General features: G+C 39.7%; 1 protein-coding gene and 2 non-coding genes across 3 annotated transcripts in view; 1 reads left to right on the top strand and 2 right to left on the bottom strand.

Annotated features, from left to right (window-relative positions):
* ERICH2 (glutamate rich 2) overlaps positions 1–16,656 on the bottom strand; it is a 49,139-nt gene that overhangs the window by 16,066 nt on the left and 16,417 nt on the right. Inside the window, exons 2-6 of the mRNA XM_066233035.1 lie at positions 15,478–15,508; positions 14,986–15,034; positions 14,597–14,633; positions 12,867–12,962; positions 755–903 (exon numbers count right to left, since the gene is read on the bottom strand). Of these exons, the coding sequence (XP_066089132.1) occupies positions 755–903; positions 12,867–12,962; positions 14,597–14,633; positions 14,986–15,034; positions 15,478–15,508 (362 nt within the window). The remainder of the gene's footprint in view (positions 1–754; positions 904–12,866; positions 12,963–14,596; positions 14,634–14,985; positions 15,035–15,477; positions 15,509–16,656) is intronic.
* On the bottom strand, positions 5,210–5,285 carry TRNAT-AGU (transfer RNA threonine (anticodon AGU)). The gene has a single exon. It is a non-coding gene; the product is annotated as a tRNA-Thr (tRNA).
* Positions 10,911–10,986, top strand: TRNAA-AGC (transfer RNA alanine (anticodon AGC)). Its single transcript has one exon. It is a non-coding gene; the product is annotated as a tRNA-Ala (tRNA).

A 16,656-nucleotide genomic window follows, 5' to 3' on the forward strand; every position in this document is an offset into this window, starting at 1 on the left:
AGACCTTGCCTATAGCTAACTATTGTATCATAGCTTCTAAACCAGTGCTCGGCACTCAATAAATTGTTGTTGAATGAATTAAATTTGTTAATGTTTTCATTAGATTATTTTAATTCATTCTAAAGTTAATACTTGCCTGACTGGTGGTGGCACAGTGTATAAAGCGTCATCCTGGAACACTGAGGCCTTTGGTTGGAAGCCTCAAGGTCACTGGCACTGAGCGTGGCTGGTCAGTGCAGGGTCGCTGGCTTGACTGGGGGCTTCATCCACATGATCCCAAAACTCACCAGCTTGAGCCCAGAGAAAGGTCGCTGGCATGAAAAGCCCAAGGTCACTGGCTTGAGCAAGGGAACAGTGGCACAGACCCCATTAAGGCACACACGAGAAGCTCAATGTACAACTAAAGTGAAACCAAGTATGAGTTGATGCTTCTCATCATCTTTCACCCTCTCTGTCCCTTCCTGTCTCTCTGTCTCAAAAATAAAAAAAATTAAAATTAATAAAAATAAATAAATTTTAATACTCTGCTACTATCATTTCATTTAATGTTTTTCCATGGATCCTGTATCTGACTGCATATCAGAATCATTCGATACATGAATTTGAAAAAATACTGATTCCCTTGACCCTCCCCAAGCTTACAGAGTTCTCAACATCCCAAAGGTCATGGTAAAAGAGGGCTGAATTAGAAGCAATAGTTACTCAAAAGCAAAGCAAAACAAAACAAAACAAAATGAAAAACAAGTGTTATTACCTGTGCTTTCTTTTAAGAAGGAAGATGACCATAGCTTAGACTGTAGATTTGTTTCTGTATCTTTATTTTCAATACTCCTTGAAGATACTCTATTTTCAGTATTCTTTGAAGAGACTTTATATTCAATATTTTTTGAAGAGACTTCCTTCCTAAATGTTAAAATAGATAGTCAAAAAATACTTTCCTAGGTCAAATTCTGTTTGAGGCTTTATATAGGTGTACACACACACACACACACACACACACACACTCTTTAAATATAAACACAGTGTAATATACCAACAATAAACTAAATAGCTAAATAGCAGTATCTTCTTTGCAGAAAAGCATTAACAATAATTTTCACTGGTGATTCCAAGATGGCAACAGAGTAGGTGGACATTCCAACTTCTATCTCCAAGTACCAAATTAGATTACAACTTAATTTAAGAACAATCATCTTGAAAAATCAACTTTGGACTAAATGAACAGGAGTTCATAACCAAAGATCAGAGAAGAAGCCACATCAAGATTGGTAGGAAGGGCGGAGATATATAAAGGGCTGCCCTGTTCCCAGGAGCAAGCAGTGGCTGAGGGTCCAGAGGGACTCTCATTGTGGGGAGGTTTACCCTAATGGGTTTACCCTGGTGGGAGAAGGTCCTCAACCCCAGCCTGGGTGCCCCACCTAGAGCCCTAGAGCCTAGAAGAGGTGCTTATACAGCATTTGGTGGTGAAAACAGGTGAGATTTTTGTCTGCGAGAGACGGGAGCTCTCGAAGAGGCAGGATCCATCTTAAAGGGCCAGTACAGAAAATCTCATTCACAGCCACTTACCCAGGGCTCTGGTGGGGGAGAGCTGAGAGCACTAGAGTTGCATGAGGAGAGTGTGAAGTTGGTGGTCCAAGAGAGACACTGTGGGGGAGAGCCACCAGAATTTCGGCGCTGAATCATTCTCCAATACTGCAGTAGCCATCTTTCTTAGGTGGAACAGTCCCCTCCAAGTGGCACCAGCCTGGAGGAAAGCAACTGCCCTGCCCTAAGAGTCTCTCTTGCCCCACCCTATGGAGACCAGGCCAATTTGAAAAGTCAGCGAGGAAGCAGGGGGAGTGTCAGAGACTCAGTCATCTTTTGTTGAAGCTGGAAACACCCCACTCCCAAGACTATGTTGCTTCTGCTTCAAAGAGACTCAGTAGACACTATCTGGACTAAGGGAAGACCCATCTCTGGGTTTTAGAGGCCACATCCTACTGGGATCTGTAAAATGTCTGGACAGACTGACACCTGGGATGGAGCCACACACACCACCCTTCCTAATGCCTCAATTGCCACAGGCTCTAGACTCTACCAGAGATTTTATTTCAGTGGCTGAGCCCAACAAGTAGCCAACCAATAGAGGTTGCAGAAGGTGGAGCTTAGGGAACCTTTTGCTGACCTTCCCCCAGGCCCAGTGTGGGTAAAAGCCAGCCTAGAAGTGTGACTTGGTATTTCCATGTACACCTGGGCCCAGCAGAGGCAGCCACAAACTCTGGATTGCTTGTAGCTCCAAGAAGGTTGCTGAGGGCCAGTCACAGGCAGTATGCCCCACTGGTCTGTGCCAGGTTCCTGCCAGGGAGATCCTGGGCCAGCACATTCGGAGGCCAGCTGCAAAGAGCACTGGTTCAGGACCTAACAGCCCTTGTTGGTGGCATGTCCAAAGAAAGGGCTCCATGGATACTGGGCCCAGTAGAGGCAAGTGCCACTTTCTGTGATCAGAACCGGCACAGTGGCTTGCCTGCATTGGACAGAGTGGAGCTTCATAGGCTGCTGACCTGGGTTCAGGATATCCTGCCCCGCTGGGCTAGGTTCCACAGGGGAGAGAGAGGAGGCTTGCAGCATGAACATTCAAAGTGTGGGTCCCCGCAAGCTGATTGTTGGGTCTGGTGAGGGGTTTAGCCACTTTCTTGGGGGACAGAGTCAGGCCCAAGGTAGGACTCCCTCAGTCTTCTTCTCTGAGACCAGGGTCTTAACAGCTGGAAGAACTTCTGCAGAGGAGACCATTGGCCCCATCCAATCTGAATCTGTTGCTCACCTCACTGGAAAGAAATAGACTTGGAGTATCTAGCAGTGTATGGGGGATTAGGCTCTGGAGTAGGGGCCACTTTCCCCATACTGAGCTCCAGACCAAGAGGCCCCTGAAGAAGTAACATTGTATTCCCAATCTTAGCTGCTCTAACCCACCAAGCTATCAACCTGTAGAGCTGTTGGTTGGATGAGGCCAGTCTGAGTCACACTACAGTCTTCCTAAGAACACTCTGAGGGAAGACCATGCAGCTGCAAGAGGAGGTGGAGCAGCTGATAAGTGGAGGCAAATGTTACTGAGCTTGGGGCTTTCATGGGGCTGCTGTCATCTCTAAGCAGGAGGACGCTGATCCTTATACACAGATTGGCCCCTCCCATACTACCCAGTCACAGAAAACATAGACACAAACAGTGAATAGAGCAGTAGCTCCAGACAGGTAGCCCACAGCAGTGAATAGAGAGTAGCTTCCAGGCAGGTAGCCCGTTACAAACAACAGCTTATGCCAAGCCAAGAAGACTCAGAACCAACACAACCAGTACTGGATAGCAGACAGCACCAATGCTAGACTCAGCTAGCTATACAAGCAGCACGTCCAAAGGAGAAGTCCAGCAGACACAAGACACTACGCAGAATAAATATGCCCAACAAAACAGACAGTGCACAGTGTCTAAGACATATAATTAAGGTTGATCTTTAGAGCCAGCCAACCTGAAGGGATAATTGCATCCACAAAAGGACCAACTGCATTCAATACTCACACACAACAGGAGAGTAAATACTACTCTCAAGAAGCATTCCTAGAGCAAGGAACTCAGGTGGCCTGGAGGTCAGTACCACTGAGCCCATCTTCTTCATAAAGACACCACAACAAATTTCAAAGTCAGAGCAGAGCTACATAATACACAGACAAAATGGGCAAAGAAATAGACCCAAATGAATCAACAAGAAAAATCCCCAGAAAAAGAACTAAATATTATGGAAGTAACCAAACTACTATATGCAGAGTTTAAAATAATGATTATTAGGATGCTTAAGGATCTTAGAGCAACAATGGATGGTCACAATGAGAACTTAAACAAAGAGATAGTAAGCATCAAAAAGGGCACTGAAATAATAAAAAAGAACCAGTCAGAAATGACAAATTCAGTATCAGATATGAAGACTGCACTAGAAGGAATCTATAGCAGGCTGGATGAAGCAGAAGATCAAATCAGCAATTTAGAGGACAAGATAAACATAAGCACAAAAGCAGAGCAGCAAAAAGAGGCTCAAAAAGACTGAGGAAACTCTAAAAGACCTCTGTGACAACACGAAGAGAAACAACATTTGTATTATAGTGGTTTCTGTAGGGGAGGAAAACAAACAAGGAATAGAGAACTTGTTTGAAGAAATCATAGCTGAAAATTTCCCTAAATCGATGAAGGAAAGTCACAGAAGTTCAAGAAGCACAGGAAAGTCCCATGAAAGAGGAACTCAGCCCTGGCCAGTTGGCTCAGCGGTAGAGCGTCGGCCTAGCGTGCGGAGAACCTGGGTTCGATTCCCGGCCAGGGCACACAGGAGAAGCGCCCATTTGTTTCTCCACCCCTCCGCTGCGCTTTCCCTCTCTGTCTCTCTCTTCCCCTCCCGCAGCCAAGGCTCCATTGGAGCAAAGATGGCCCGGGCGCTGGGGATGGCTCTGTGGCCTCTGCCCCAGGCGCTAGAGTGGCTCTGGTCGCAACATGGCGACGCCCAGGATGGGCAGAGCGTCGCCCCATGGTGGGTGTGCCAAGTGGATCCCGGTCGGGCGCATGCGGGAGTCTGTCTGACTGTCTCTCCCTGTTTCCAGCTTCAGAAAAATGAAAAAAAAAAAAAAAAAAAAAAAAAAAGAGGAACTCAAGGATGCTTACATCAACACACATCATAATTAAAATGCCAAAGTAAAGAGACAAAGAAAGAATACTAAAAGCAGCAAGAGAAAAGCAGTTAATTATCTACAGAGGAGCCATCATAAGGATGAAATCTGACTTCTCAACAGAAACACTTAAAGCCAGAAGGGATTGGCAGGAAAAATTCAAAGTGATGTAAAACAAGAACCTACAACCAAGACTACTTTATCCAGCAAAGCTATCTTTTTTTTTTTTTTTTTTTTTTTTTTGTATTTTTCTGAAGCTGGAAACGGGGAGGCAGTCAGATAGACTCCTGCATGCGCCCAACCGGGATCCACCCGGCATGCCCACCAGGGGGCGATGCTCTGCCCATCTGGGGCGTCGCTCTGCCACAACCAGAGCCACTCTAGCACCTGGGGCAGAGGCCACGGAGCCATCCCCAGCGACCGGCCATCCTTTGCTCCAACGGAGCCTCCGCTGTGGGAGGGGAAGAGAGAGACAGAGAGGAAGGAGAGGGGGAGGGGTGGAGAAGCAGATGGGTGCTTCTCCTGTGTGCCCTGGCCGGGAATCGAACCCGGGACTTCCGCACACTAGGCCAACGCTCTACCACTGAGCCAACTGGCCAGGGCCAAAGCTATCTTTTAAAACTGAAGGAGAAATAAAAAGCATCCCAGACAAAAAAAGCCGCAAGGAATTCATTATAACCAAACCAGTACTACAGGAAATGTTAAGGGGACTGCTGTAAAAAGAGCCAAGGGAAAAAAAAATCAAGATAAAGAGGATTATAGGTTTAAAGAATGAAATGGGGCCCTGGCCGGTTGGCTCAGGCACTAGAATAGCTCTGGTTGAAACAGAGAAACGCTCCAAATGGGCAGAGCATCGCCCCCTGGTGGGCATGCCGGGTGGATCCCGGTTGGGCGCATGCAGGAGTCTATCTGACTGCCTAGTGGGCATGCTGGGTGGATCTCGGTCGGGCCCATGTGGGGGTCTGTCTGCCTCCCTGCTTCTCACTTCAGAAAAAAAAATAATAACCTTAAACGTAAATTGATTAAATGCTCTAATCATAAGACATAGAGTTGCTGCATGGATAAGAAAACTGGACCCATATATATGCTGTCTACAAAAGACCCACCTCAGAACAAAAGATACACATAGACTGAAAGTGAAGGGATGGTATTTAAGGCAAATGGAAATGAAAAAAAGCTGGGGTAGCAATACTTATTTATGACAAAATAGACTTTAAAACAAAGGCTATACTGTAGTAAGGAACAAAGAAAGTCACTACATAATGATAAAGGCAGCAATGCAACAGGAAGATATAACCATTGTAAATACCTCTGCACCCAATATAGGAGCACATAAATACATAAGGCAGATTTTGAGGGTCATAAAGGGCAAGATCAACAGCAATACTATAATAGTAGGGGATTTTAATACCTCACTAATATCAATGGATAGCTTCTCCAGACAGAAAATTAACAAAGAAACAATACCATACTAGATCAACTGGATTTTTTTTTTTTTTTTTGTATTTTTCCGAAGCTGGAAACGGGGAGAGACAGTCAGACAGACTCCTGCATGCGCCCGACCGGGATCCACCCGGCACGCCCATCAGGGGGCGATGCTCTGCCCCTCCGGGGCGTCGCTCTGTTGCGACCAGAGCCACTCTAGCGCCTGGGGCAGAGGCCAAGGAGCCATCCCCAGCGCCCGGGCCATCTTTGCTCCAATGGAGCCTCACTGCGGGAGGGGAAGAGAGAGACAGAGAGGAAGGAGAGGGGGAGGGGTGGAGAAGCAGATGGGCGCTTCTCCTGTGTGCCCTGGCTGGGAATCAAACCCGGGACCCCTTGCATGCCAGGCCGACGCTCTACCACTGAGCCAACCGGCCAGGGCCTAGATCAACTGGATTTAATTGATATCTTCAGAACATTTCACCCCAAAGCAGCAGAATATACATTCTTTTCAAGTGCTTGTGGTACATTTTCTAGGATAGACCACATGTTAGGACACAAAACAAGTCTCAATAAATTTAAGAATACTGAAATCATATCAAGCATCTTCTCTGATCACATTGGCAACTACAAGAGAAAAACTGAAAAACATTCAAACACTTGTAGGCTAAATAGCATATTATTAAATAATGAACGGGTTAATAATGAGATCAAGGAAGAAATCAAAATTTCCTTAAAACAAATGAAAATAAACATACAACAACTCAAAATTTATGGGACACAGTGAAAACAGTCCTAAGAGGCAAGTTCATCGCATTACAGGCATACCTCTAGAAGCAAGAAAAATCTCAAATAAACAACTTAACCCTGCACTTAAAAGAACTGGAGAAAGAACAACAAATAAAGCCCAGAGGTAGTAGAAAGAAGGAAATAATAAAGATCAGAAAGGAAATAAATGACACAGAGGTTAAAAAAAAAAAACAGTACAAAAGATCAAGGAAACCGAAAGCTGGTCTTCGAAAGGGTAAACAAGATTGATGAACCTTTAACCAAACTCATCAAGAAAAAGATAGAGAGGACCCAAATAAAAAAAATTAGAAATGAAAGTGGATGGGGGAGGAGAGGGGCACAAAGAAAACTAGTTAGAAGGTGATGGAAGACAATTGGACTTTGGGTGATGGGAATGCAGTATAATCAAATGTCAAAATAACCTAGAGATCTTTTCTCTGAACATATGTACCCTGATTTATCAATGTCACCCTATTAAAATTAATAATAAAAAATAAATTAAAATAAAGAAATGAAAGTGGAAAACTGACATCACAGAAATAAAAAGGATTGTAAGAAAATATTATGAAGATCTATATGTCAAAAAATTGGACAACCTAGGTGAAATGGATAAATTCCTAGAAACATACAGTCTTTAAAACTAAATCTGGAAGAATCAGAAAACCTAAACAGACCAATTACAACAAATGAAATTGAAATGGTTATCAAAAAACTCCGAGCAAACAGAAGTCCTGGACCAAATGGCTTCACAGGTGAATTTTACCAAACATTCAAAGAAGAACTAACACCTATCCTCCTCAAGCTATTTCAAAAAATTCAAGAGGAGGAAGACTTCCAAGCTCATTTTATGAGGCAAGCATTATCTTCATTCCAAAACCAGGTAAAGACACTACAAATAAAGAAAACTATAGGCCAGTATCCCTTATGAACATGAATGCTAAAATTCTCAATATTAGCAAACTGGATCCAGCAATACACTAAAAAGATCATACATCACGATCAAGTGGCATTTATTCAGGGGAGGCAAGGCTGGTACAATATTTGCAAATCAATAAATGTGATTCATCACATAAACAAAATGAAGGATAAAAATCATATGATCATATCAAATGCAGAAAAAGTGTGATAAAATCCAGCATCCATTTATGCTCAAAACTCTGAGAAAGTAGGAATACAGGGAACATATCTCAACATAATAAAGGTCATTTATGACAAACTGACAGCCAACATCATACTCAATGAGCAAAAACTAACAGCAATCCCTTTAAGATTAGGAACAAGGCAGGGGTGCCCCCTTTCACCACTCTTATTCAATATTGTTCTCAAAGTCCTAGCCACTGCAATCAGACAAGAAGAAGAAATAAAAGGCATCTAAATTGGAAAGAAAGTGAAACTGTCATTATTTGCCGATGACAGGATATTGTACACAGAAAACCCTTAAGTCTGAGTCAAAAAACTACTAGAACTGATAAATGAATTCAGCAAGGTGGCAATATATAAAATTAATATTCAGAAATCAGTGGCATTTTTATTCACTAACAATAAACTGTCCAAAAGAGAAATTAAGGAAACAATCCCCTTCACTACTGCAACAAAAGAATAAAGTACCTAGGAGTAAATTTAACCAAGAAGGTAAAAGACTTATATTCAGAAAATTGTAAGACATTGAATAAAGAAATCAAGATACAAACAGGTGGAAGCATATATTTTGTTCATAGATAAGAAGAATTAACATTATTAAAATGTCTATACTACCCAAAGCAATCTATAGATTCAATACAATTGCCATTAAAATACCAATGGCATATTTCACAGATCTAGAACCAACACTGCAAAAAATTTATATGGAACCAAAAAAGAACCCAAATAGCCTCAGCAATCTTGAAAATTAAGAACAAAGTGGAAGGCATCACAGTTCCTGATATCAAGTTATAGTACAAGACCACTGTAATCAAAACAGCTTGGCATTGACATAAGAACAGGCATACAGATCAATGGAACAGAACAGAGAACCCAGAAATAAACCATACCATTATGGTCAAGTGATATTTGACAAAGAAGGCAAGAGTATATACAATGAAGTAAAGACAGTCTCTTTAATAAATGGTGTTGGGAAAATTAGGTACGTAAAAAAAAAAAAGAAACTAGACCACCAACTTAAACCATTCACAAAAATAAACTCAAAATGCATAAAAGACTTAAATATAAATTGCAAAATCATAAAACTCTTGGAAGACAACATAGGCAGTAAACTGCAATATCGCTCCTAGCGATATTTTTGCCGATATATTTCCACAGTATGTGAAATAAAGGCCAAAATAAACAAATGGTACTATATTAAACTAAAAAGTATTTGCACAGCAAAAGACACCATTAACAAAATAAAAAGACAGTCCACACAGTGGGAGAACATATTCACCAATACGTTTGATAAGGGGTTAATAACCAAAATTTATAAAGAACTTCCAAAACTCAACACCTGGAAGGTAAACAATCTAAGTAAAATATGGGCAAAGGAGCAAAGGAACTGAACATACACTTCACCAAAAAGGACATACAGATGGCCAATAGGCATATGAAAAAATGTTTAACATCACTAATCATCAGAATAATGCAAATTAAAACCACAATTAGATACCACCTCACACCTCTCAAAATGGCTCTCATTAACAAAACACACAAGTGCTGGCGAGGATGTGGAGAAAGGGGAACCCTCCTGCACTGCTGGTGGGAATGCAGACTTGTGTGGCCACTGTGGAAAACAGTATGGCGTTTCCTCAAAAAATTAAAAGTGGAACTGCCTTTTGACCCAGCTATCCCACTTTTAGGAATATACCCCAAGGACACCATAGAACGGCTCGAAAAGGAGAAATGCACCCGCATGTTTGTGGCAGCATTGTTCACAATAGCGAAGATCTGGAAACAGCCCAAGTGTCCGTCAAAGGACGAGTGGATTAAAAAGCTTTGGTACATATATACTATGGAATACTACTCAGCCATAAGAAATGATGACATCGGATCATTTACAATAACATGGATGGACCTTGACAACATTATACGAAGTGAAATAAGTAAATCAGAAAAAAAAAAACTAAGATGAATCCATACATAGAAGGGACATAAAAATGAGACTCAGAGACATGAACAAGAATGTGATGGCAACAGGGGCGGGAAGTTGGGGGAGGGGGGAGGGGGTGAGGAAGGAGAGAGGGGTTAGGGGAGGGGAGGGGCACAAAGAAAACCAGATAGAAGATGACAGAAGATAATTTAACTTTGGGGGAGGGGTATACAGCACAATCAAATGTCAAAATAATCTAGAGATATTTTCTCTCAACATATGTACCCTGATTTATCAATGTCACTGCATTAAATTTAATAAAAAATAATAATAAAAAAATAAAATGTATAGTTAAAAAAATGTAAAAAATAAATAAATAAATATATATATATATATATATATATATATATAAAAATAAGTTCAAAAAATTGTTTAACTGGTGATTAAAATTCTATTTCTGCCTGACATCAGTCATTGTGTAATGATTCTTAGAAATCTTTTCAGAGTTCTTTAACACAGAGCATATATGCAATCAGTTCTATGAATGTCTTTGGTACATCACTGTATTATATATAATGGAATAAAACTATTTATGGAATAGTAACCTTTTTTTTAAGTTTGTAAATCAATCCTTACCATTGCTAAATGCTACACTTATGGAAAAAGTGCAATACTAATATTAACCTTTGGTCATAATATAAAGTAGCCTACTTTTTCATTAAGCAGCTGAAATAAAAATGGGTTTTCTCTTTTAACCTTTAAACCTGAAACCTCATATAAATAAACAATGTGTTGAGACAGAGGCTTCTTGTGTGGTGCATTCTGTTTACAAAGACAAGTGCCCATGCTGGTGGAAAAATAACCCCAAGCCTGTTTTTCATGGTCTTAAGATTCTTTTAATATGTCTTCTTTAACAAGTTTAAAAAATTAACTTCTAGTTTGCATGGAAAGATCTAAGAGCCCTGGCCGGTTGGCTCAGTGGTAGAGCGTCGGCCTAGCATGCGGAGGACCCGGGTTCGATTCCCGGCCAGGGCACATAGGAGAAGCGCCCATTTGTTTCTCCACCCCTCTGCCGCGCCTTCCTCTCTGTCTCTCTCTTCCCCTCCTGCAGTCAAGGCTCCATTGGAGCAAAAATGGCCCGGGCGCTGGGGATGGCTCTGTGGCCTCTGCCTCAGGTTCTAGAGTGGCTCTGGTCGCAACATGGCGATGCCCAGAATGGGCAGAGCATCGCCCCTGGTGGGCGTGCCGGGTGGATCCCGGTCGGGCGCATGCGGGAGTCTGTCTGACTGTCTCTCCCTGTTTCCAGCTTCAGAAAAATGCAAAAAAAAAAAGAAAGAAAGAAAGATCTAAGAAGATATGAAGTATTATTTTTTCCCCAAAGTTATGACAGCTCCTTTATTTTTTAATTTTTATATTTTTAATTTATTGATTTTTACATAGAGGAGAAAGAGAAGCAGAAAACATCAACTCTTAGTAGTTGCTTCCTGTATGCTCCTTGACTGGGTAAGCCCAGGGTTTTGAACTGGTGACCTCAGCATTCCAGGTTGATGCTTTATCCACTGCGCCACCACAGGTCAGGCTATGGTGGCTCTTTTATATCCCCATGAAATGTGAATACAGAACATTAGTACTATAGTTAAGTTAGTGGTTTTGTAAAGTGGGTTAGCAAAGAGGTTGAACAGCTTGTTATATTCTAAATACTATAAAAGAGAATGGAATCTTTACTTCTCCAGTATAGACTGCTAAAGCAAAACCCCTCCATGGTAGTACAAAATGCACAGCAAAGATGATTTGCATTTGTTCTGCCTCTGCCCTTCTCAATTTTTTGACTGCGAAGAAAAACATCCAAGAAGAAACTCTACATATGAAGAGTTGAGAAGTCACTTAAGTATTCAATTTCTAGCACGGTGAGATTCCTATTATACCAAAGGTCATCACAAGTGATTGCTAGAATTTATTTGCCCAAATAGCTAATCTAGATCAAAGGGGCTTTACTGTCTATGCCCCGCCCACAAGGTAGAGTATTTTGTTGAATCCAAGACACTATATATTTACTAGACATAACATTATTTAAGAAAGAAAAAAGCATTGCCAAGTTTAAGGTGCCATCAATTGTCAGAGATGTCAAACTATAATGAAAATATGTATACATATCATATTTCAAATATGAAATGTTACTTTTATATATTGCCTATGTTATATCCCCAAGGAAGAGAATTTAGCTAAGATAGTTCTGGGTACTTGAATAATTGGAAATGCTTTTAATAGTCTTAATGATATAACATGTAGGAAGCCAACATACTTAATGGCCTGAAAATAAATGGGATATTACTATTTGGAAGAAGTAAACATGCCACAAAAATACATATGAGAATTGGGGTCCGATCATCATTTTAAAATAAAATATGAATTCCTTCTCTGCTCACTTTCTGTAGTCTTTCTCATATACAATTTCAAAGACTCAAAGGCCAAAGGCTTACCTTCTCTTCAACTGTAATCTATTGACTTCCATTTGAGAAAGTGATGTTATTTATGGTGATAATGCCTCTAACTATTTTTTAAAAATAGATAACCTGTATGCTCTAAAGATCTGTTATTTAAATACAGTTACAATTAAAGAAAGATTCAAACTTTTACTTTATGAAATATCCTTTGGAAATGGAAGATATTTAACTTAGTATCTGCTAAGGTTAGCAAGTTAGTCAAGTTAGACATCTCACTGGAACATATACATGCAAGAGGGTAAATGACCTAGGTGTTGGGACTGTTACTCAGTTAAGAGCACTGGGCGTAGTTATGAAATGTCTCCAAATTTCTATTGGAATTAACAAGGTTTTCAAAAAATTTATATTTTAAACATTTTTAAATGATTTATAATTTGTCAAACATGGACCTAAAAATGAATTAAAACTTACTTTTCTAAGAATGCCTTGGCTCTATTTAGACAAGCTTGTGTTGCTGGCACATAAAGTTTGCTGGGCAATCTTGGTCTTCGTTTAAAGAAGCAGTTACTTCAAGTGTAAAAATGGGAATAAAAAAATAACTAGTCATTCATTTTAGAAAAGATAAAATGTATGATTATGAAATAACACAGATATGATTTCTCCAATCTCAGAGCACTGAGTGCTGAGGGTCGGCTTCAGTCATTTCCCCTCACATCGTTATGCTCAAAAGCTAGACTGAAAAACCAACAACAGATCCAAGGCCCAACATCCATAAGATTTTGTCCAGTATTAAAGATATATTTTACCTTTACTACTGAAAAGTTTGTCAATTAAGTGAAATTTGTTGATGACAAAATCTTTCACACATGGATCTATGGAGGGTAAAGGATAAATGTGTTTTGGGTGCAGAGAAGTTTGAAACTTAAGGTTTATAAAGTCCTTGTGGCTTGGAGTAGAATGAAAGCAATCAGAAGATTAAGGCAAAGAACTAGTGGGGGTCCTGGCCAGTGGTGCAATTAATAGAAGTCATCCTGTCGCGCCAACTAGTTGATGCTTCTCTTTCTCTCCCCCCACCAACCCACCCCGCCTCCTATCCTCTCTCTCAAATCAATGGAAAAAAGTAGTGGGGAAAGAAAACTTCTAGTTTTCCTCTAACCCAAGCTGGATAGGACCTTTGGGCAAATAATTCCGCCTGCCAGTCAGACTATGGAGGCAATGGGGGGTGGTGGGTAGGGGGTAGAAAGTGAAATCTAAAGCTACCCTGAGAAAATTCACCAAATTGGCAGGTTAGTCACAGTAGTCCCCAAACAAAGGACCCTCATGATTTTCTATTTTCTTATTTCATCATCCCCCCCCCCTCCAGGACTGGCCCTGTTTGCCTTCAACTTTGGGTAAGGTACCTGAAGTGACAAACCCACACAATGGTAGCAACCCACTTCAAATAACAACCAAACCAAACCCCAACTCTTCTCTGCGAGTAAATAAAAGGGGACATGATCATCTTACCCTTTCAAAAAGCAGTTGGATAAGCAGATGTAATTATTAATTAGATCAAGAGAAAAAGTAGGCACTCTGTTTTTCTATTCTGGCCCAGGCCGCTTTTGATTTATCCCTGGGGTATAAATAACTACCTCAGGATGTGGATCACCCTTGCTCCACTTTCAACACTGCTTAGCACCATCTCCGAATATTGGGGCTCATAGTAGACTAAACAATATATTTTCATTAGTGACCTACTAACTTATTGAAAGTTATAATTCCCTCAAAGATTACTAAAATTGTTTTAGATTTTTAAATTTAAATGTTTTCTACCATGTAATAGGATATGTGTGTCTATCAGGGCACTTACTTTTTCTGGTTGTCTATAATATTTAATTTGAAATAAATAGATTCTCATCACTGATCAGTTATATATTACTCTCCCTTTAATATAAAAATATGTATTTTATATATAACTTACAACAAAGCCAAGGTGGATTATAATTTTAATTTTTAGGTTTGACAGTATGAAATTAAAATACATGTTATATTAGGTAAAAAGTTTTAGCAATTTTAACAACTGCTTTGACTGAAGCAAAAGCTAAGGCACTAATTTATGCATTTCTGTCCTTTCAAATTTAATTGGGTGACAAATGATTGCCTTATCTACTTCTATTGCTCAAAAGGCATGTGTAGTTGCACAACCAGAGACATTTTCTTACTCTGACACTGTTTCAACTGCTTCCGTCATCACTTCTTCTGAAAGAGAAGGAATAAATAATATCTCAGTATTTTATAAATAGTGATATTCTTTTTTTTAAATTAATTTTAATGGGGTGACATTGATAAATCAGGGTACATATGTTCAGAGAAAACATCTCTAGGTTATTTTGACATTTGATTATGCTGCATTCCCATATAAATAGTGATATTCTTAACCGAAATTCCTGGCTGGCAAATATTTAAGCATATTTTGAATGACAGACAATAAAAGAAAGGGTTCAATTGCTAAGTCTTTCAACCACACTCAACTATTCCAATAGACTGTCTTTTTAATATTTAGGACAAAATGGTGTTCAAACATATTCTTTTAAAGCAATAAGTCATTTACCCTTTGGATCAAACACTAGCAATTTGCCACTCTGTCTATATTCCGATGCCTAAAATAGAAGCAGAAATAAAAACTAGCATTATCATTATTATTTTCGTTTGAAGTATACTGCTCACAAAAATTAGGGGATATTTCGAAATGAATATAAAGTGATAAAAAAAAGCATTGGACTTTTTTATTAAACAAGAACATCAGAAATGCAAACAAGTCAATAAAAGTTGTTCAATTATGTAAAAAAATGCAAAACCAACTTTTATTTCATTGGTGAAAATACACTATACAAAAGGCTGAAAGTACTGGAGTAACTGCACGTTTCCTGATCCCCTAATTTCTGTGAGCAATGTGTTTGAAGTAACTTATTCATAGTCTTCATATAAATATTTCTGTTATCTAGGCTTAAAAGTGACTTTCCCCTAAAGAAATTATTAAAAACTATATAAATTGATGTTAAAATAGAACTAAAGTATCCTAAAAAAGTTTATGTACTCTTACCTTTACAGCAAATGTCTTGTCTAGATAAGTCCTGCAAAAACCAAAATATTTACTTCACAAGTCTTGAAACACTTGTATAAATTTAGACTATAAATAAAATAAAATGCAAAACTCAGTTTGTTAGCAAAGTGTTAAGTAGGTACTTTGTTGTTGTTTTTTCCATTTGATAGCATTATTTCCATCCTAACTAAAAGCCTTCATTCTTCCAGATATGAAATTGGATTAAAAAAAAAAATCTAGAGACATCAACCCCTTCTCCCATTTTATCTTAGAGTCTATATAAAAAGAGCTTCAGGAATAATTTTGTGTATTAAAAAAGTGATGTATTAAACAAACCTAGACTGTTGATATTTCAGTTTTATATAACTTGGTCTTGAGGTCTAGATCCAAATACAACCAACAGCAGGTAAGGACACACCTTTCCTACTGAGCAGACCCTGAAAATCATAAATCAGCTGGGCTCATGCTTACACCACTTTTTTTCTTTCCCACTTTAATAAAACATGATGTAAACCAAACTATCTACCACGTTCTAGTTCATCTATGTTTTTAAAAATACCTTTATAGGTCCTGGCCGGTTGGCTCAGCGGTAGAGGGTCAGCCTGGTGTGCGGAAGTCCCAGGTTCGATTCCCGGCCAGGGCACACAGGAGAAGTGCCCATCTGCTTCTCCACCCCTCCCCCTCTCCTTCCTCTCTGTCTCTCTCTTCCCCTCCCGCAGCCGAGGCTCCATTGGAGCAAAAGATGGCCCAAGCGCTGGGAATGGCTCCATGGCCTATGCCCCAGGCGCTAGAGTGGCTCTGGTCGCGACAGAGAGATGCCATGGAGGGCAGAGCATCGCCCCCTGGTGGGCGTGCCGGGTGGATCCCGGTCGGGGTGCATGCGGGAGTCTGTATGACTGCCTCCCCGTTTCCAGCTTCAGAAAAATAAAAAACAAAACAAAACAAAAACAAACCTTTATAGAGTGCATATAAGCCAGAATAAAATATAGTAATTAAAAAATTAATATTTAACAAAATAAATATTTTATTTAACTTATTATTTAATATTTAAATAAAAATTTTATTTAATAAACTATTTCAACAAATACATTTAGAATTAACATTTGGTTTTTCTCCAGTCACATTTAAAAATATAATTCTCACCTTATAAGTTCCCTTATGTGTTTATTAATACTTAGA

Source organism: Saccopteryx bilineata, chromosome 5 (genome assembly GCF_036850765.1).
Source record: "Saccopteryx bilineata isolate mSacBil1 chromosome 5, mSacBil1_pri_phased_curated, whole genome shotgun sequence".
In the NCBI taxonomy this organism is placed as follows: Eukaryota; Metazoa; Chordata; class Mammalia; order Chiroptera; family Emballonuridae; genus Saccopteryx; species Saccopteryx bilineata.